The 21,691-nt window shown below is 31.2% G+C and overlaps 2 protein-coding genes across 2 annotated transcripts in view; both read left to right on the top strand.

The window, feature by feature from the left end:
* LOC142346258 (serpin B6-like) overlaps positions 1–21,691 on the top strand; it is a 51,504-nt gene that overhangs the window by 14,708 nt on the left and 15,105 nt on the right. The window lies entirely within an intron of this gene.
* Positions 1–21,691, top strand: part of LOC142345829 (iris-like) — a 32,724-nt gene that overhangs the window by 9,757 nt on the left and 1,276 nt on the right. The window contains exon 2 of the mRNA XM_075398231.1: positions 589–720. Within this exon, the coding sequence (XP_075254346.1) occupies positions 589–720 (132 nt within the window). The remainder of the gene's footprint in view (positions 1–588; positions 721–21,691) is intronic.

Genomic DNA, 21,691 nt, shown 5'->3' with positions numbered 1-21,691 from the left:
CCTCTGAGTTCATTTACAAACGAGTATAGACATCTGCTTTACCAGTATAATTATCTCATCAGGTACTTTAATTCTACTTTACAGTATTTACCAGTTACACAAGTCTATCTTCATCAAACCTAAGAAAATAAATCATCAATCAATTTGGTTACATACGGCAAGGTCCTGCGTATAAACTGGTTGAGTTATCATCCGGTTGTTTTGGGCGAATGGTGTGGCTATGGTGCTGTTTGGAAATCAGAACCAAATATGACCTTGAAACTGAAAAGGATATATAACGTGTGAATGAAGGGAGCGAAATCAGATCGTGACAATTGTTGATTTAAAGGCAACAGTAGTGTCGATAACAAAGTATGAATTGGGCGTTGGAATTTGTAACGTATTTTAATTTATTGAAAGGTGCAATCTTTGACCGATTTTAGTTCGAATTTCAACGCATTTTGTCTAATGAGTACTAAATTTACGGCAACCGAATGTCTGATCAATTGAGATTTATTTTTAGAAGATTCGCGTCATTTCATGTTTTTTTTAGAGAGCACCTGTTTTGTCGATGATTGAGTTGAGTCGCTGTTTATAAATTTGTTTTAGTAAGAATGCGGATATGAAACTGAGCAGCTTTCTTCAGAACTGCTTCATAAGTATTGACGAGAAAGGGACTGAAGCGGCCGCATTCACAACGTGCGGTCTTCAGCTCTCATGCTTCGAGGAAAGGAGAATCTGGTAATTACAAAATTACGAATTTAAAATTACTGGATACCAAATTACAATCTAGAGTTCATTTAGACAAATAACGTCAACCTTAAGAACCTTTGAAATATCAGATCATTTTAGGTTGCCGAGGCGTAGCTGATGAGCGTTTTTCGATGTTGTAACGTGAAACTTGTTTATGTTGTAACTTAAAATTTGTTTTGGGTAGAAGGAAATCAGTACATCAACTAATGCATTGGGGGGGGGGGATTTTTCAAGTATATTAAATTTGACAAGCTCATGATAATGAGATGAATTTCTTGTCTTTAATCGGCGCGGGTGCCGTGAATATTAGCCGAAAGAAAAATTAGCCGAATGGAATATTAGCCGAAAAGGAGATTTTAACCAATCAGATTTGAGAACGGCCGTGATATTTTGTTCGGTTGTGATCGATTCATATCAAGTCCCATAGGCCACTGAGGCATGGCCAAATGCGTTATTTTCATGTGTAAGTGAGTTAGATAATTGCGCGTCCCACTTATGTTTGCTTACCGCAATTATCTCATGCAATTAGTTCTTCTAATTTTCCTTCTTTTGACTTTTTCGGCTAATTTTAACGTTGGCTAATATTCCGGAAGTAGTGGATAAAACAAGGAAATCAACCACCAGCAAAATTTGGCCTGTTCTCCAAACGCTAATCGCGCATGTCGAATAGGGCCAAATTTTACTACTTGTTGATTTCCTTGTTTTATCCACTACTATATTAGCTTTATTTTCACTCAAAATCTATCATTTCTTGTCTCACTTAGTGCAATCCACCAGTACAGAGTTAAGCTGGTAATTGTCCATTATCAGACGGATAGTTCGGGTTCTATCAGTGAAACTGCTTCGCAGATCCTCACCGACTCCGGTGGACGTATCCCAGATACTAGTGTAACTAGAGAGACCGTGTAAAAAGCACGTAAACAAACTTGCGAAAAAACTTGAACAAAAAAGAAAACTTGAACAAAAATTGAAAGAAATGTTAAAATAATGAAAATTTTCATATATCTCCGTAATCAATATTTAATCAATCTAAAACTAAAACTTTCTGTCTCACTTGGCGTAGTGGTTAAATCATCGAGTCTAGTTAAGTTGCTTCAGCAAACGGAAGGTTTGGGGTTCCTTCCTCACTAACTCCAGTGAACGTCCCCCGACTTTGATGTGAATTACTATGAAACTAAGTGAGATAAAAAACAAATTCACAGTAAGGTTGATCAGTGAAACTGCTTCGCAGATCCCTACAGTGAGACTGTATATAGGACACACTGTGATGGGTATACAGTAAAAAAACACTGAGATCGGTGGAAACACAGTGATTGGTGTTTTTCAGTATAACTAGTGAGATCGTGTAACAAGCACGTAAAACCAAACTTGCAAAAATTGATGAAGCCACTTCGTGGATAACTTGAACAAAAAGAGCACAGTCAAAAACACTGAGATTGGTGGAAACAGAGTGATTTGTGTTTTTCAGTGTCTTCTTGAATATTATACTTGATTTCTAGTATGACCATATCTATATCTATGAAGATAAATACATAGTCTACATTTCCTTTTTCTAAATCTATATAATGATATATGTTTATAAACATTACACATACTACATGTTAGATATTGATCAGGATCAGAATAATGATATCCCAAATGTTCTATATAATCTTTCACTTTAACCATATTTTTACATACATAACAAGAATTTTCTAATTCTTTATAATTATTACAACATTCATATTCAATATTACACTTTTTGCATTTCATTTTCATTTTTCGAAAAATTATTTTTCGATTATTTCCCTAAATAAATACGTCATGTCTCAATCAGCTAATACTAGTGTCATAAACTTCTGCGATGTCTGTAATCTATCATTTGAATCAAAGAAGGGTTTATAAAGGCATCAATCATACCATCTCAAACATAAGGAACTATTGGAGAAAATGTTTGAGTCTGAAGAAGAAATCTCGGAGAGGGTGTATAATTCGGATGAAGATGATTATATTATTAAAACTAAAGCCAAAACCGAAAACAACACCTACTCTAAAATTAGATCGGCGAAGCCATTGGGGTACCAAGGGCAGAGCCCCTTTCACGGATATGAATGTAAAGAATGTCATGAACAATTTAGGAATAAAATAGCTCTAACTACTCTCTCATATAATCTTAATCGTAAGTATCTAGAAAACACAGAAGACTTCGATATAAACTCTAGTCAGAACATGAGAGAGTTTTATATTACAAGTGGAGGTGGGAATTACATTGAAGATATAGATGAAGCAACTAATTACTCTTTAGAAGAAATTAAAAAATGTTACCAGTTCAGAAAATTTAAGAGTTTTAAATATAAGATCACAGCCGAGTGTGAGTATAAAAAGAGAACCAAAGAAGAAGTTAAAACTACTAAAATATTTTTCAATACTGACTATATTATTAATAACGCAATATATGAAAATGGAGACTTCACACAATCGACGAAGCCGTTTCACGGATCGTTAAACTTTGAAAAGGAAATGTATGAAGGTTATGGTTATTATTTCGAGTTTCTTGGAATAAGAAGTATTCAGTTAAACATTGAACCAACTAAAACATCTATTGGTACCCATATAGATTTACCAGCTGATCTCAAAAACTCTAAATCGATATTAAATATACGAATTTATAAATACAACTGCTTGCAACTAACTATCACCGCATGGTTACATCCAGTCATAGGTAATGCAACTCGAGAAAGTAAATATGTAGATAAACTAATTGAACCAAGACAACAACATGAAGATGACTCCGGCTACATATTAAGAATACAGAAATTATACAATTTTAATATTTGGTTATACACCCCCTGTGGTGGAGATAAGGTAGAATTGTTTAAACAAGTGGATGATTCTAATAAAGATAGAAAAGATGTAAGAATACTAGTTTGGAGTAATGGTCAAATAGAACACTGTGCCCTAATAAAAATATAGAAACCCTATTAGTTCGCCCAAATAAAAATAACCTTAAAAATTATTATTGCGATAGGTGTACCTATTGGTTTAACTCACAAATTAAATACGATAAACACGAATGCAACAACTCATTCAAACCAGAGATTGTTTGTCCTAAGAAAAAACATATTACTTTTATAAATGAACACAAACGTCAGAATATAAAAAATATAACTGCCGATATAGAATGTTGCATTGTTGAAGTCTCACCTAATGATTGTAAATATGTAATAGCTGAACATATTCCAATAACTGTGGGTTACACTTGGCAAGGTAACTTCAAGCACTACTTCGGTCTAGGCTGCATCAAAAGATTTGCTGGAGATCTATTAGAAATAGAAACAGAGAATAATTTCAAACGTAGTGAAAAGATGATATTCACAGAAGATAAATTATATCATGAAACCAATAACACTTGTCATATCTGCAGCAAAACATGTAGTAACAAAGTAAGAGATCACTGTCATGAAACTGGTAAATATAGAGGACCGGCATGTAAAATATGTAATCTAAGATACAAACAACAAAACTTCATTCCTGTAATATTCCGTAATGGCTCTGGCTATGACTTCAACCTACTATGCAGTGAACTCTTCAAACAGAATAATGATAAAAGAAAAGTAGATAGCATACCACTAGCTGCTGGTAAGTCTAAGATGTTTAGCATTGGTTGTCTTAAATTCTTAGATAGTTATAACTTCTTAGCTATGCCTCTAGATCAAATGGCAAAGATATACGGGTGTAAAACTAAAACATTATATTCATATGAACACTTTGGTTTAGACGAGATGGGCACCACGACGAAGCCGTATGGTAGTGGAACTACCAGTGGTAGCAAAGCTACCTATGACAATCTTATAGGTAATCTAAAAATAGAAGACTTCAAATCCTCACTACATAATAAATTACCAACACAAGAAGAAGTAGATAACTTTAATAATGAAAACAGTCATAAAACTGGTAAAGATCTAACTATAGAGTATTTACAGAATGATGTGGAAATTTTAGACTATTGCATGAATGAATATGTTAAATTAAGTATGAAAAAAATCAAGCTCAATCCACTACATTACGTTAGTCTCCCGGGTTATAGTTTTGATTGTTGGTTAATGTCAAGTGGTGTTACATTAGATATATTACAAGATAAACAAATGCTAGATGATTCTGTTGAAGCAAAGAGAGGTGGTATATGTGGAATAATGGGTGAAAGATATATTAATAATGGTAATAGTAATGCTAAGGGTAATAGTAAAAGAAATGGCAATGGTAAGGGCAATGACAATGACAATGACAGTGGTAAGACCATCTGGTACATAGACGCAAACAAACTGTATGGTTATGCAATGATGCAAAAGTTACCTTATAAGGATTTTGAGTTTATTACTACTACTACTACTCTAGATGTAATATTGAATACTCCAGATTGTTTATACTATTGAATGTAAAGAGAGAACAGAACAGTTAGCACTAATGCCTAATAAGAGAAAGATAAATGATACTGAATTGGGATATCGAGAAAGAGATGGAGGCAAGGCAAGATCAGAGAAATTAATCTTAGACCAAAACAACAAAACAGAATATATGGTTCATTATAGGATGTTAAAGTTCTATGTTAAGATGGGATTAAAAGTAACAAAAATACATAGAGTAATTAAATTTAAACAAGATTATATATGTAGAGATTATATACAAAACAATACTAACAAAAGAGCAACAGCTAAAACTGAAGCAGAGAAGGATGTAAGGAAATTAATGAATAACTCCCTATATGGAGGAATGTGCATGAATCCTCTACACTTCTTTCAAAGCAAGTTCTTGCATGATGAAGAAAAGATAATGAAAAGTGTAAGTAAACCAACATTTAAGAATATAACTAGATATAGAGATTATTGTCAAATAGAGTATATAAAGAAAAAAATAGAATATAGCTCACCTGTATATGTAGGAGTAACAATACTCGAACTTAGCAAATTACATATGTTTGATGTATTCTATAATATTCTACAACCATCCCTCAAAGATCTAACACTTCACTATATGGATACGGACAGTTTCGTATTAAGTTATAGTGAAGGTAAAGTTAGTGATGAGCATATGGACTTAAGTAATCTAGACATACCTATAAAAACTAATAATAAAGTCCCCGACAAGTTTAAGCACGAGCTGGGGAGTAGGATTATTGAGGAATTTATAGCATTGTCCCCCAAACCATATAGCGTCAAAATTATCCTAAAAACACTAAATAAAAAGGAATAAAGAAGCAAAGAAGCATAATAATGCTAGGCACATAGATTATTATGATGCATTAATGAATAATACACAGAGAACAGTAGATGAAAGCGGAATACAAAAAGTTGGGGATAGCATGACAACAACAAAAACGAGTAAGATTAGTTTAAGTATATTTGATGATAAAAGGTTTTATGTAAACAATATAAAAAGTTATCCTGATGATAAGGAACTATATTTATTTGAAAGGGATTTGTTAAATAGGATTAAGAAACTAAATAAGGATAAGGATAAGGATAAGGATGTAGATAAACTGATTAATGATATTAAAGAATTAACTATAGATAGCAACAGAAAATTAATAGAAGCAGTTATTATATTATATGAGTTATTATAATTAGTTATTTTAATTATAATTATAGATCTAATTCATACTTAGTATAATATTTTTATATAGAAAAATGACTAAGCTAGATGAACTTATAGAATTAAACTATCTAGAAAAACAAAACAGAAAGAATAGATTAGAAGATAAATCAAAACAACAGGAATATTATGGTGAAATAGAAGAGTTATTTGATCCTTTAACTAAAACTTTAAATACTAATAGTGAAATACTACAAGTCCACCATACACAAACAATGGAAGCAATTGGTGAAACTGCTGCGCAGATCGGTGAATTCGGTTTACGGATAGAAGAAAACACAAATGCATTGAAAGCTTTAGAGTTCTCTCCAGTTCAACAAAGCGGGTTCTCTGTCAGAGAGCCTATCACATTGCCAGGTCGAGAGGGCAAGTTGTTTAAACTAAGTAACGAGATGCTTGATACTCTAGCAGATATGAGAAAACAAACGAATATTCAATTACGATTAGTCCCATTCGATGCAAATGAAAATGAGTTTACAATTAATAATGTGCCCACTCATATAACGCCGAATGGTATAAAACTAAGAAATATTAACTCTGATTTCACTAAAGGTTTCCTTATGTTTATCACTAATAAAAATGTGACAGAAAGAGACATAAAAGCTGATGAAAACAAAGTAAAACGATTTCTAAGGGATATCGGTTATAAACAAAGAGGAGATACTAAAAGTAATAGATCGAAAGTTATAAGAAGATTATCAATTAGTATCGCATAATCGAGAAGGGATTCCTTTAGTAGTGAATCCACTATTTATGATACTAATGAAGAAGAAGAAGAAGTTAAAGCCGGCGGTCTTACTAAGACTGACCCCAACAACTTAATAGAAAGACTAGAATTATTAATACAGAAACAAAAGCTGGTCATGATGGATTATATGATGAAATGCTAGATATATCTAGGCAACTATTATCTATGGATATTATTAATCAAGAGCAACTAAATAATTTTGTTTTTAACTATGGTAAATGACCAAGCTCAGAACTTCGTTGATCAGGGAACCTGCTTTGCAGATAGGTGAAACCATGACTAAGTCCATAAAAAATGTGGATAAACAACAACAACAACTAGCTAAAAAAGTATTCAGTCCTCAAATAACAAGGTTTAGAAGAGTAAGAATAATACCATTATATAAAGATGAAACATGGTCAGCTGATTTAATTGATAAGTAATCTCTAAGTAAATACAATAATAATTATAAATATATATTAACTTTTATAGATATATTCTCAAAATATGCATGGGCTATTCCTTTAAAGAATAAATCTGGTTTATGTATAACTAATGGTTTTAAAATAGTATTAAGTGAACATCCACAGGGTGGCTCTGAAAGTCGAAAACCAGAAATGTTATGGGTAGATAGAGGTAGTGAGTTTTACTATAAAACATTTAAATCTTTACTTAAAACAAATGTTAATAACTTATGAAACAAAACTATATTCTACATATAGCTATTTACAGGCTGTATTCATAGAGATATTTAATAGAACAATATTACATATAATTAATAAACCAATGTTTATCAATGGTGATGGTAATTGGGTAAATATATTAAATGATGCAGTCATAACATATAACAATAACATTCATTCAACAATTAATATGACACCTGTTGATGCTTCTAATAATCCCGATAAGGTTAATTACTCATTCATTTATAGGAATATTAAACCTAAGCTTAAAGTTGGTGATTATGTTAGAAATGCAGATAAACTTAATATCTTCTCTAAAGGTTACACTTCTAATTGGAATAGAGAATTGTTTAAAGTTAATGAAGTTCTAAAAACACAACCACCAAAATATAAAATAGAAGATATGAATGAAGAGATAATAGAAGGTAAATATTATGAACAGGAACTCTTAAAATCCGAGTTTGATTTTGAATCTAATAATAAAGTTTTAGAACCATTAAATATATTTCTTAATATAAATAATGACAAGAAATAGATTTAACCAAGCGAAACATCATATGGGGAATGGAAACAACTTAACACTAAGTAATGCTCGTGGGTTATTCCTAGAAGATAATGATAATTTTGATATGAAGGATACCTGTAAAATTACAAATGTACATCTTCCAATAGATGAAAAAGATGTTCTTAATAAAGAGTATTGTGACAATAACTTATTAACGACAATAACGAATAATAAAATAGAAATTTTAAGTAAAAACAAAACTGAGCTATGAAAAGGTGAATTTGATAAAGTCACAACTAAAACATTACAACTAAATGAAACACAAGTTAATGATGTACTAATTAATGCGTTTATTGAATCAGCAAATGAAGTTACAAATACTGTTAAGTTTTGTAATAAAGTTGCTGCTGATATTATCTCTAAATATAATCAATTAAAACAAGAATTTGATAATAATAAGTTTAATCAAAATATTAATAACATACATTTAGATGATATGTTTACTACGGGTCTAAAAGAATTTAAAGAAGTTAATAAAAAAGACTAATTCTGCCGTTGATGAAGCACTTATAAAGAATAAAAGGACAATAGTACAATATATAATTGCTATACTTTTACGAAGTACGTCAGTTGATAATAAAGAGCAAGCAAGATTTGAGATGCGTTATGGATTTAAACAAGAAGATATAACGAAAGAAATAGAAAGTTTTTTACTAATGAAAATAAGCAAAGCTATGACGGAGTCCATGACCAATCCAACAGCACCGAGTGAGAGATTACTATATCAAGATTGGTCATCAGTAGCAGAAAGATTGATAGATGAGAAGATCTTAGCTAATAATAAATTTAATAATAATATTAACATTATAAAAGATATTAGAAATTATTACGAAACTGAAACTAATAACTGTAATAAGAAGTTAAGTAGATATAAAAATTATATTAACGTAGCTGAGATAACAGAAATAGTATTATCATCAATTGCAACAACGGCAACAACAACATCAGTTGCATTAACAGGTATAAGATTACCTTATTCTATACCAACAGCTTTTGCTACAGCAACTGTTTGTGGTTCATTATCAAAAACAATTAATACTAAAATAAGAAATAAAATTATAAAGTATTCACAAATGTATATTTTAAGTAAACAGTTTAGCGACAAGTTTAATAAACTACATACTAAATCAATGAAAGATAATAAAATAGATAATGATGAATATAATGAATTAGTCAAGGTATATGAAGAATATAAGAAGAACAAGAAAAACAAGCTGAGTATTTTTTTAGATTAAAGATATTAGTGTTTAGTAATAATAGTATGTTTAGTAATAATAATATTAGTATTAATATTTATCCGCGAAGCGGTTACACCGATAGATAGATATATATAAACATAAATATAATCATGACTATAAACATAAATTTAAACATAATCATAAATTTAATCATGACTATAATCAAATAATTATCTCTTCTTAGTACCTAAGTATAACCCTCTTCCTTTTTGTACTAACTTTTTACCTTCACCCTTAGTTGCAAATTTAATTAAATCAGGTTTGGCTGATAAAGCAGCTCTAGGGTTTCTACTTGCAGCTGCTCTTCTATTTTACTTGCTATTTCTAATGCTCTTACTGGATTATTAGCAACTTTCTTTCCAATGTTAACCGTAGCTCTACCAACACTTTTGAAGAAATCTTTCAATCCCTCAGCTTCTATTGTCGCATCAGATACTGTCATTGACTTTTTCCTTCTACATTTAGTGCAGGATCCTCTTAACATTTTATTAGATTTTGAAGTAATAGCTCCACTTATATTATTAGCACCACTATAATGTCTGCCACCAACACAATATGAATTAGTTTTGAAATTGTTTAAAAGACTCATTTCTATATATAAAAAATAATGGAAGTTAAAAAGTATAATCCCTTTGTTGTTATTAAGCCTAAGCTTACGGGTTCCACCCGCGAGCGAAGCTCGAAGCCCAGGGTTAATTCTAAAGCCCAACCCAAACCCCAAACTAAACTTGAAACTGGAGGCTTAGCTCTAGAGAATAAAAAGAAATTAGATATTGTTTATTCTAAGGGTTTTGTTAAGACTAGTAGGAAATAGTTTGATTATCATTGATTTAGTCATTGTTTAGTCATTGGTTAAGTCAATAAATATATCATTTATTATAACTATGACTTAATTATAACTAAGACTATGTCTATGATATAATATCAACCATCTTATTACCATCACTATTCAAGCCAATAACCACACCATTTTCTAGTTAATACTAATGCATGACATATAACATCTGCAACTGCAGCACTAAATTTAAAAATAAGTTGTATTGGTTGTGGACCTATATGATCACTTTGATATCTAGTATCAAATACATATATTCTATAACTACTCTTGAATGTTCTATGATTTATATATGGTTTTATATTATGTGGTAGCCCATTATAATCTTTATCAAAGCTAACAATCTCTTTAAAAGCCTCATTATAATTATTGGTTCCATAATTAATATTCATTCTATCCTCAGGATAAAACTCACTACCAATCTTACAATAACATTCAGTAACATTCATTATATGAAATGTACTTGCATCATGAGTTTGTTCATTAACATTATTATTTTCAAAACCAACTATTATTTTTTGTGGTCTTTCCATACCACTTTCCATACCTAGATCAAACAAGAAGTTAGTCGCATTGGGTACATTCTTATAAAATGACTTTCTTTCATAATAACTAAAGTCTACATTCTGTTTACTTAAACCCTTTTGCACAATAATTCTATTATCATTACTAGGATCAATACTAGGCACACACCATGATATATCTCTAACTTCTATATTACCATCATTAGCAACTGCACCAGGATTAGCATTAACTCTAAATAGAGCTCTATCATTATTATTCCTTTTTAATATTAGTTTAAATCCTAAACCGCATATAATCTTTTCTAAATCATTTACGAAACCAAATAGATCACTCATCTTAATCATCATATACATATTACCTCGTTGTGCTGCAATATGGTCACCTTTAAGTTGACTATCTCTATAGCCTTGATTTCTAACAAAAGCACTCTCATATTCATCACCAATACTAGTTAATAACTTATACATCAATAGATTAGGATGACAATGATCTATATATTCAATAGTCCTACCACCACTAGTTTCAAGCTTAATTGAACTAAACAATGCCATCATACCATAATTAACTAATCTGATATTAGCATCATTAGCAAATACACCACCAGCATGATCTGATACAACAAACTCTATCTCTAGATATGAATCATGCAAATTTAAATGATTCTCTTCTCTATTGAGTATGATATTAATATTAGTATTAACCGTATTCATTGTCGCCAGATTATTTGGTTTATATTTTATAATCTTACTTTTGTGTATATCATTTTTATAACCATAAGTTGTATCCATATTGAAATCCATTTTTATAGGATAAAAATTTATCTTTTAATTATAACTAAGACTATAATTATGACTATAACTATGACTATAATCACAGCTATAATTATAACTATAAATATAATCTAATACTTGAATACAAAAAATGACAGACAACTTAATTCTATATGAACTACAAAAGATACATGAAACTCTAACTAAAAGTAAAAAAGAGCATACACTTAACTTTAGAATGATAAAACCAACAGAAAAGTTTAACTTTAGTGAACCTATACTTAATACAACAAAATTAGGTTTAATTAGATTATCTCTTTATAACTCGGTGTTTGATGTGAATAGGAGAAATAATCAGTTCTTATATGCTAGTACTGTTATAGAAGGTGAAGAAGCTTTACCTCAGGCTCTTAGTTCTGACCCTAACCCCTACTCTAACTTTAGCCCAAACATTACATCTGTCCTTAATTATAAATATAAACGAATCCCATTGCTATATTCAACTATTACACCAGGAGCATATGAGTTAACTGACATAGCAGAATTAATAAACGAAGAAACTAATGGTAATGTTATAATAGAACCTGATAAGAATACGATGAAATGTTTAATGGAAATAAAACAAGGAGCACTTAGCTTTGATGTAGAAAACTCAATAGCCCCATTACTAGGCTTTAGAAAAACAGTATATAAACAAGGTAAATATACATCTCAGAAAATTGTTGATATTATGGGTTTAGTACTATTAACATTCATTGTAATGTGATATCTGGTTTTAAAGATAATGGGAATAACTTAATTCTATATGAACTACAAAAGATACATGAAACTCTAACTAAAAGTAAAAAAGAGCATACACTTAACTTTAGAATGATAAAACCAACAGAAAAGTTTAACTTTAGTGAACCTATACTTAATACAACAAAATTAGGTTTAATTAGATTATCTCTTTATAACTCGGTGTTTAATGTGAATAGGAGAAATAATCAGTTCTTATATGCTAGTACTGTTATAGAAGGTGAAGAAGCTTTACCTCAGGCTCTTAGTTCTGACCCTAACCCCTACTCTAACTTTAGCCCAAACATTACATCTGTCCTTAATTATAAATATAAACGAATCCCATTGCTATATTCAACTATTACACCAGGAGCATATGAGTTAACTGACATAGCAGAATTAATAAACGAAGAAACTAATGGTAATGTTATAATAGAACCTGATAAGAATACGATGAAATGTTTAATGGAAATAAAACAAGGAGCACTTAGCTTTGATGTAGAAAACTCAATAGCCCCATTACTAGGCTTTAGAAAAACAGTATATAAACAAGGTAAATATACATCTCAGAAAATTGTTGATATTATGGGTTTAGTACTATTAACATTCATTGTAATGTGATATCTGGTTTTAAAGATAATGGGAATAACTTAATTCTATATGAACTACAAAAGATACATGAAACTCTAACTAAAAGTAAAAAAGAGCATACACTTAACTTTAGAATGATAAAACCAACAGAAAAGTTTAACTTTAGTGAACCTATACTTAATACAACAAAATTAGGTTTAATTAGATTATCTCTTTATAACTCGGTGTTTAATGTGAATAGGAGAAATAATCAGTTCTTATATGCTAGTACTGTTATAGAAGGTGAAGAAGCTTTACCTCAGGCTCTTAGTTCTGACCCTAACCCCTACTCTAACTTTAGCCCAAACATTACATCTGTCCTTAATTATAAATATAAACGAATCCCATTGCTATATTCAACTATTACACCAGGAGCATATGAGTTAACTGACATAGCAGAATTAATAAACGAAGAAACTAATGGTAATGTTATAATAGAACCTGATAAGAATACGATGAAATGTTTAATGGAAATAAAACAAGGAGCACTTAGCTTTGATGTAGAAAACTCAATAGCCCCATTACTAGGCTTTAGAAAAATAGTATATAAACAAGGTAAATATACATCTCAGAAAATTGTTGATATTATGGGTTTAGTACTATTAACATTCATTGTAATGTGATATCTGGTTTTAAAGATAATGGGAATAACACAGACATACTTTTACTCTAACAGAACCACCAGGTTACTTGATAAGTATTATACCGACTAATATCTTGTATCAAAATGTAACTAAAGATAGAATAGAATATATTGAATTTCATATTAAAGATGAGCATGGAAGACCTATAGACTTTAATGGTGATGTATTAAGTTTTACTTTGCATTTAGTGTAACAGCTAGGCAAAGCCTTGTTTTATTATAATCATAACATATTTGAAATAGTATTTTTTCCTTAAAAAATGTTTAGTATTAAATGTGTTGAATGTAAAAATAAGTCCTGGGCTCAAAGTTGTAATTGGTGTCAGGGCAAACCATATCAATGTTTTGTATGTAATAGAGTTATAACATGTAGAGATAAACATAATCATTTACTGGAACATTTTAATAATCCCGATCAATATCTAACACGTAGAAAGTGTAAAGTGTATAAACATATCTCCCAGTTTAGATTTAAACAATTTTATTGTAGGTTATGTACATACCTCCATAGATATACTAAAGAAAGATTTAGAAAACATGTAGAATCCCTTACACCATTTTCACAGATTTGTATAGTTGTAAATTATAATTAAACATAAATAACTACAATACCGACCCCAATTAATTCTTAGTTTACCATTAATGTTTTTGTTTTTAGTTATATCAATGACAATATAATTTTAAGGCTCTTTCCATACCTTATTACATATATTAGCAAAATCATTATAACTAAGTTCAACATTATTAAAGAAATCTTGATATATCGATGCTAGGACTTTACCTCTCTGTTCAAATAAAATAAATAGATTACAGTTCTCTCTAACATTCTGCCTATCCAGAGAGAACAGGTTTTGATTAAGATATGTCATATTGCAATTATTATGTCTACCTCTACAAAAGTGTTCATTAATAACTGGTTCTTTGGCTCTAACATCATCGAATATCATTAGTTTCTTTAAGTCTTTGGGTAGTTTATCAGGAGAGGGTAAATCTTCATCATGATTGTAGGTCATCATTTATGTTAACAGAGATATCACTAGTAGGGGTATTATTGTTAGGTTTACCCCTTTGATGGGGCTTCGCCCATGTTTCACCATGTTTTTCATCAAATTGATATAACATTATCATTAACGTTATCATTATCCTTAACATTATCATTAACATCATCATTATCCTTAACATTAACATTATCATTAACATTAACATTATCATTAACATCATTATTAGCCTTAACATTAACATTATCATGAACATTACCATTAACATTATCATTATTAGCAAAGCTACTTCGTAGATCATTATCATCATCATTAACATTATCAATGACATTATCATTATCATTAACATTATCAATAACATTATTAGCAAAGCTACTTCGTAGATCATTAACATTAGCATTATCATTAACATTACAACCTAAACAAAAACACTCATTATATATTCCTGGATATTTACATTGATTAACTAGAATATTTAAAGCACTTTTAATTCTAAATCCTCTAAGATAGATCATATATAAACAATAAGCCCCACAATAAGATTCATCATATTGTTGTGTCCTCTCATTAGAGCCTAGATCAACATATTTTTCTAAAAATAATGGTGGGGTCTCAACACCAAAACTATCAAAGTAATACACAGGACCACCTTCTCTTCTTATAACTAAAACCCAATGTGTACCATCAGTCGGATGTAAATTAACGATAATGTTGAAGTGATCATCATTGATAGTTAGTGGTGTCTCATCTCTCATTACTATTTCTATTGGGGTTAGACATGTATCTTTACCTATATCTTTTATTCTGATATCGCTCATAGCACTATTATCAATATTAAATTTATTGAATTCCTCAAAAGTTAGGATAAGCATTTTTATATAATAAATTTAATAAGTCTAAGTCTAAATCAAGTCTATATTTTATATATAAAAATGGAGACGGGTAGTGTAGTTCTTATTTTATTTTTAATAATTATACTTTGTTTTATAATATATGATTCAATACCGAGTAAATACACAAAACTAGAAGAAAGCTTTGGTGGATTTATGAATAGGAGTCTAGTGAGATTTGAATATGAAAAGCCACCATTACATACTATTGTTTATAGTGGAACTGGTACAGGGAAAACATATTTTATTAGACAATACTTAAAATTATACTCAGTCCAAAACCGGGACCAAAACCAAAACCAAGACCTAGCTAAAAATATAGTTATTGTGTGTAAAGATGACAGAGACTGGATAGATCCTGAGTCTAATAAGTTTTATACTGGGTTTAATAGATGTGATATAAATATGATCACAAAAAATAATATGCATAAATTTCAAAATTGTGTAATAGTACTTGATGATATGAGTGATAGGTTAAATAAGGATATAGCTTATTATTTTACTGAAGGTAGATATTATAATATTCAAATGATTGTAATGTGCCATAAACCAGCTCAAATAATTAATACGGCAAGAATGAGTTGTGATACGATTTATTTAACCACTTATAATGGACCTGATCTATTTAAAAACTTTAATGAGATATATAAATGTGAACATGACTATAGTAAAATAATTAGTGAGTTAAATAGTAACCATTATAATCGTACAGATGGAATGCCAGATGAACTTCGTTATGATATAATTAAATAAAATAGGAAGGAAAATACTTTTATTATTATTAATAGTAATAGAACAATGGTATATGATTCAAGAGTTGGTTTCCTTGATTTAAAAGCTCTTAGTTTAAAAGATGAATTAGAAAAAGAAGATATAAATAAACTTATAGCATATATGAAACCACTCATGATAAATGCAACAGATAGAAATACCATAAATCATGATAATTATCAGTTTTAATTTAATAAACTTCTTACTTTAAATAATATTAAAATTCAGAATGATGTTTTAACAAAAGAGATGGTTAAAGCAAAAGGTTTAAAACAATTATCAAATATTGGTAGAATTATAAGTTGGGGTTTAGTTATAACTAGTTATATTTATCCTGATTCAATAATAAAAACGGTTGGAGCCGTGGCAATGAGTGCAAGCAATATGTTGAATAGAGCAAACACTTTGGTTAACGTTGGATATGGAGAAGATCTGCCAAGCAGGTACCCTGATCCGCGAAGCGGTTACACCGATGGTGAAACATGGACAAAGTCCTATTTGCAAAGTGATTATACCGATGGAGAAACATGGGCGAAGCCCTATCTGCGAAGTAGTTTCACCGATCTAAAAAATAGTTTAGTTAATGGGGCACGTAAACTTGTTACACCCTTAGAAAAACTACAAGAAGAATATATAAATGAAGAGATGGGAATTTTGAATAGAAAGGCAGGAAAGTTTTGAACCAGACTATATGGAAATAATGAAGAATTTAGAGAAGAAATAAATTTTGTTAGAGATAAAAAAGAATTAGACCTTGAATTGATTTTAGATAAGAGATGTAAAACTAATACACTCAATACGTTAGGAAATAAATATTTAGCAGAGTGTATCACATCTAAAGATAAAACTAAAGATTTAATTGAAATCATGGCTAAATATTATCTGCGAAGCGGTTACACCGATCTGCGAAATGATTAGGTAAATATTATAGTTTACCCTATTATAAATGCTTTTAAAATGTTTTGAGTGTAACTATAAATATGGAAACCTTGCTATAACTATAAATCATGTCATAAAGATAAAACTGATAAATGTATGTGTGGTAATATAATACTATGTGGTATTTGTGCTAATAATTTTTCTCCAGGGGGTTGTTCTTTAAAAAATGAATCTAGTTCTAGTTCTGGTTCTAGTTCTATCTATGACTCTAACTCTAACTCGGACCCTACCCCTAACCTTAACCCTAACCCTAAACTTAACCTTAACCTTAGCCCAGAAGTCTTAATTAGAAGTTGTAATAAATGTAATTAGATAAAACCACTAACTGATTTTGATGAGAGTAAGTATACATGTAGAAGTTGTACTTCAGCTAAAGTTAATTGTCCATATTGTGCTTCTGTTGTGAGATATGATGGGATACGGGCTCATGTAAAGAAACAACATCCAGATGTAGAATTAACTAGAGGATTTAGTAGAAATTTGAGTGAGAAAACAATTAATCCTAGTTGGCAAAGCAAGACTGTAAGTCCTTTAGTTTTTAGCCAAACTGAGGAAAGTTCTTCGTGTAAATATTATAATTTTGTATCATTTCTTATTAATAATGGGTTAAATATAAAAAAAGTAAAAGAAAATATAAATTTATTGAAGAGTATAGATAATTTGAAATAAAAGTATAAAAAATAAAAAAAATATCAAAAAAAGAGGGAATCACTCTTTAAGAGCGAAAAAGAGCGATCTTTCTACTGGGGGATCACCCGAATAAGAGTGAATTGCTCTTAAAGAGTGAAATGTAAATTTTGCTTTGATTTTTTGATTTTTGTTTTATTTTTGATTTTAATTGATTTCTGATTGATTTTTGATCGAATATAGAGAGAATGTATAGTAGTGGATAAAACAAGGAAATCAACAAGTAGTAAAATTTGGCCCTATTCGACATGTGCGATTAGCGTTTGGAGAAAGGGTCAAATTTTACTGGTGGTTGGTTTCCTTGTTTTATCCACTACTTCCGGACACCATCGGCGCGACAACCAAAAACAGTTAGTCATGGGAGACAGTCAGCAAGCACTGTTTAACAGCTACATCGTATTTGAAATATGAATTCAAATTTTTTTAAATCTTTTGCTTGAAAAGTAGCCTGGTTATTATCGTTCTCATCGTGGCTTTCATGAACCGAAGGTGATTATCCAATTTACCGGTTTGTACGAACTAACTTGTGAGTACGAACTGTAGGGGAGTTATGGTGATCTTTGTTTCTAATCAATGAATTGGAGAAGCAAGATGGAAAAGTCAATGCCGCACGTGAAAAAGTGTGTAGGTCAATCTGCTCAACGAAAATTGAATGCAGAGAAGAGAGCTAGAAGGAGAATTCACATTTAATCTGGTTTTTCTACATGCATTATTATGAGAGAGCGGGAGAAGTAGGCGTGAAAAATTTTTTGATAAGCGAACATATTTTCAGTGAGCAAATTTTCAATTTCAAGTGCGCGTTTTTAACAGCCGCCGTCAGCCTCAACTATTTTTGCGCTCTCCTTTTTTGCGAATCGGAGAAGTATATTGGTATTGCACATTTTTTTGGTTGCTGAAGCAAATTTGTTCATGACTTGAGTTTTGAATTCTTTCTATTCGACTATTTAACTCCGTTTTCGAACAGTTGACTTTAACGGTAGCTTAGTTTTTAATATATAGTAATTAGGAACTACTGGTAATATTCAAGGTGAAGAGATTGTTTTGAGAACTTTTGATCCCATATAGGTCCCTCCTCTTTATCTAAGCTGGAGACCAGCCCAACCCCCTACCTACCCCCACTTCCGCCCTGCCCCCTTGACCCCTCCACCTACTTACCTACCTACTCTTACCTACCTACACTGGCCCCCTACGTACCTGCCCCTCCGGTCACCTACCTAGCCCCTTCTAAACCCCTCACACTTAGCTTACCACTCCGCACCTCCTACCTACATCCCCACCGAGCTCCTTCCACTTCCCTAAATCCCCCTACACACGCACACCTACGTACTCCCCTCCCCCCGCACCTACCCACATTCATATCTAAAAATTGTGTCTAACTAAGATTATTCGTTTTTTTCTTTCGATTTTTTAAGGTTAGTTTCTATTGAATGACTTTGAGTCGTTTCCGGTACTCGGCTGGCTATGTTTTTAAATTCGTTTGACTTTTTCATATCACGGTTTTTGATAAGCCAGCAAATTTTCACTTGAGCCTTTTCGGACCGTTTTAGATTTTTGGTTTCCACTTGAAATTTTTGTATTGAGTGGTTTTATTGTAACAAATTCTAAGTTAAGTGACAGATGGGTGAAGTGAAGCAATTATTATATTCGTATTACTTCTCAAGTGAATTTTCGACGTTTGTGTCCCTCATGTTAGAGTGATTCTCAATTTCTAGTAATCTCTTTGACTTCTCAAGTGTTTTTTTACGCTTATGTCCTTCATGATTGAGTGATCTGAATTTCGCTCAACCCAAGATAAATTTGGTTGCTAAAACGACTGCGATTGTAGCATACGAATTCAGGGGGTATGCTCTCCGAGTGGTTATTGCTTCTTTGCTTCTATAGAGGAGTCAGTCGGTCGGGGTTTCAAATCCTTCCCTGGTCGGAAGGTTTTTCTCCATAACGAAAAATGTATCTAGGCTACAGCCCCTGAATTACCTCCTCTGTCTTTCGAGAGCAATTTGTCAGACATTTTTCATTTTCTATTTGAGTTTTTTTTCTCCCCCACTCGATTTTCGTCATTTAGTGTTGAAGTTGTTGTTAATAGCGGCGAAGCGATAGCTGAGGCTATTATTGACCTTCTTTTTTTTCAATTCGTCATTTTTCGTTACGACCATACAACGTCTCAATCACTTCAAATCTGTTTTTTGTTAATCCGTTCATGCCTTTTTCACTCTCAGTGGAGCGAGTTTTTGTTCATTCGTGTGATTAAGTTTTTGGTCCCACGTGACTTACCTCACTCTCAAAAATGACTTCCTCATTCTGAAATTGACTTTTCTTTACTTTAATTCAATGTGAGTGTCAAGTGTAATACAAAGATAAGGTCAAGTGAGTGTATATCATTATAATTAAAGGTTATTTAAGAGTAGCTCATAGAAACAGCAATAAATTATACAGATCCTTAATCAAAATTTAACATCTCGGCCCTTAATGAAAAGAATAAGTTTCTTTTTGTCTGTCTTTTTACTTTCTTTTTGAGAATGCAGATCTGCAAAGCTATTGCGTCTTTTTTTGGAAATCTACGAGCTATTTTTTCATTTGTTAAGAAGTTCTGGGCCATTTATTGATCCTTGTGCTAACATTTCTTTGTGCACACTAAATAAAGTTACCCTAACTTACCCTAATTTTATAGTAAATTTTTTGAGTGTTTTTTTTTTCATTTGGAGTCAAACACCTCAAAGTATTTGATTAGCTTCTTTTGGAGAAGTTTTCCAGTCACTGGTCTTTCGTTCGTTTCCGGAGACATTTCGGCAAATGATTTCTTTCGTTCTTTGTTCTTACATTTGACCTGAAAGCGAAAAAACAGTTTTATCATTCTAATTTAGTCAGTCTAATTGAGTCAGCGGAGCAGAACTATGAAGAGCTCATCATCCTGAGGTTTGTTATAATTATAGTAAGTTTTTTATTCTGCGGGTGTTTGGTTTCTCTAATAAATACTGATTGTTTAGTTTTAATTATAAGGCTGTTCATTGTCTTTAAATACTGATTATGAGGTCTTGAAGTGCTAAGGAAGGTTTCAAGGTAGTACGAACCTTCGCTTTGCTTCCGGAATCCTCGGGCTATATTTTTTACAATTCAAAGATCTGTTCACACATGTTCATGATTTTTGAAGTCAAATTAGAGTAGTGATTTTGGTCACGCCGAAACAGGAAGTGGAGCGAAAAAGCGAGTGGTTTTGCAGTGTGAAATTTGTTCGCTCTAAATTTAAAGTACAGTGAGAAAACGGTGTTTGAACAAAAATTCGCTTTCTCGCTAGTGGTTTTGTTCACATGCGGCAATTTCACTTTGTTTTTTTACTGTTTTTTCAATTTTTTGGATCGGATTTTTTTTTCTAAATGGTTTTCCCAATCCAATCATAGTCGGTTCTAGGCCTAGTTTTCTGTTAAGTCAATGAAAATTCTTTGAATTGTACGTCAGGACTTGTCCTGCTATGTTTTTTAATTTCGTCGTTCTAGATTTTTTGCAGTGACTTGTACAGCTCAGCAGCTGAGTTTGGGTACATTTGTTACTCCCTTGATATGAGTTATTGGTTTAATGGAATTTTTTTATGATGCATGAATTTCATCTCGCATTAAAATGACTTATGCGCTAGTTTAAATCTAAGTGGACAACATAAC

Source organism: Convolutriloba macropyga, chromosome 9 (genome assembly GCF_964194025.1).
Source record: "Convolutriloba macropyga chromosome 9, txConMacr16.3, whole genome shotgun sequence".
In the NCBI taxonomy this organism is placed as follows: Eukaryota; Metazoa; Xenacoelomorpha; order Acoela; family Convolutidae; genus Convolutriloba; species Convolutriloba macropyga.
This window is presented reverse-complemented; position numbering and strand designations above follow the sequence as displayed.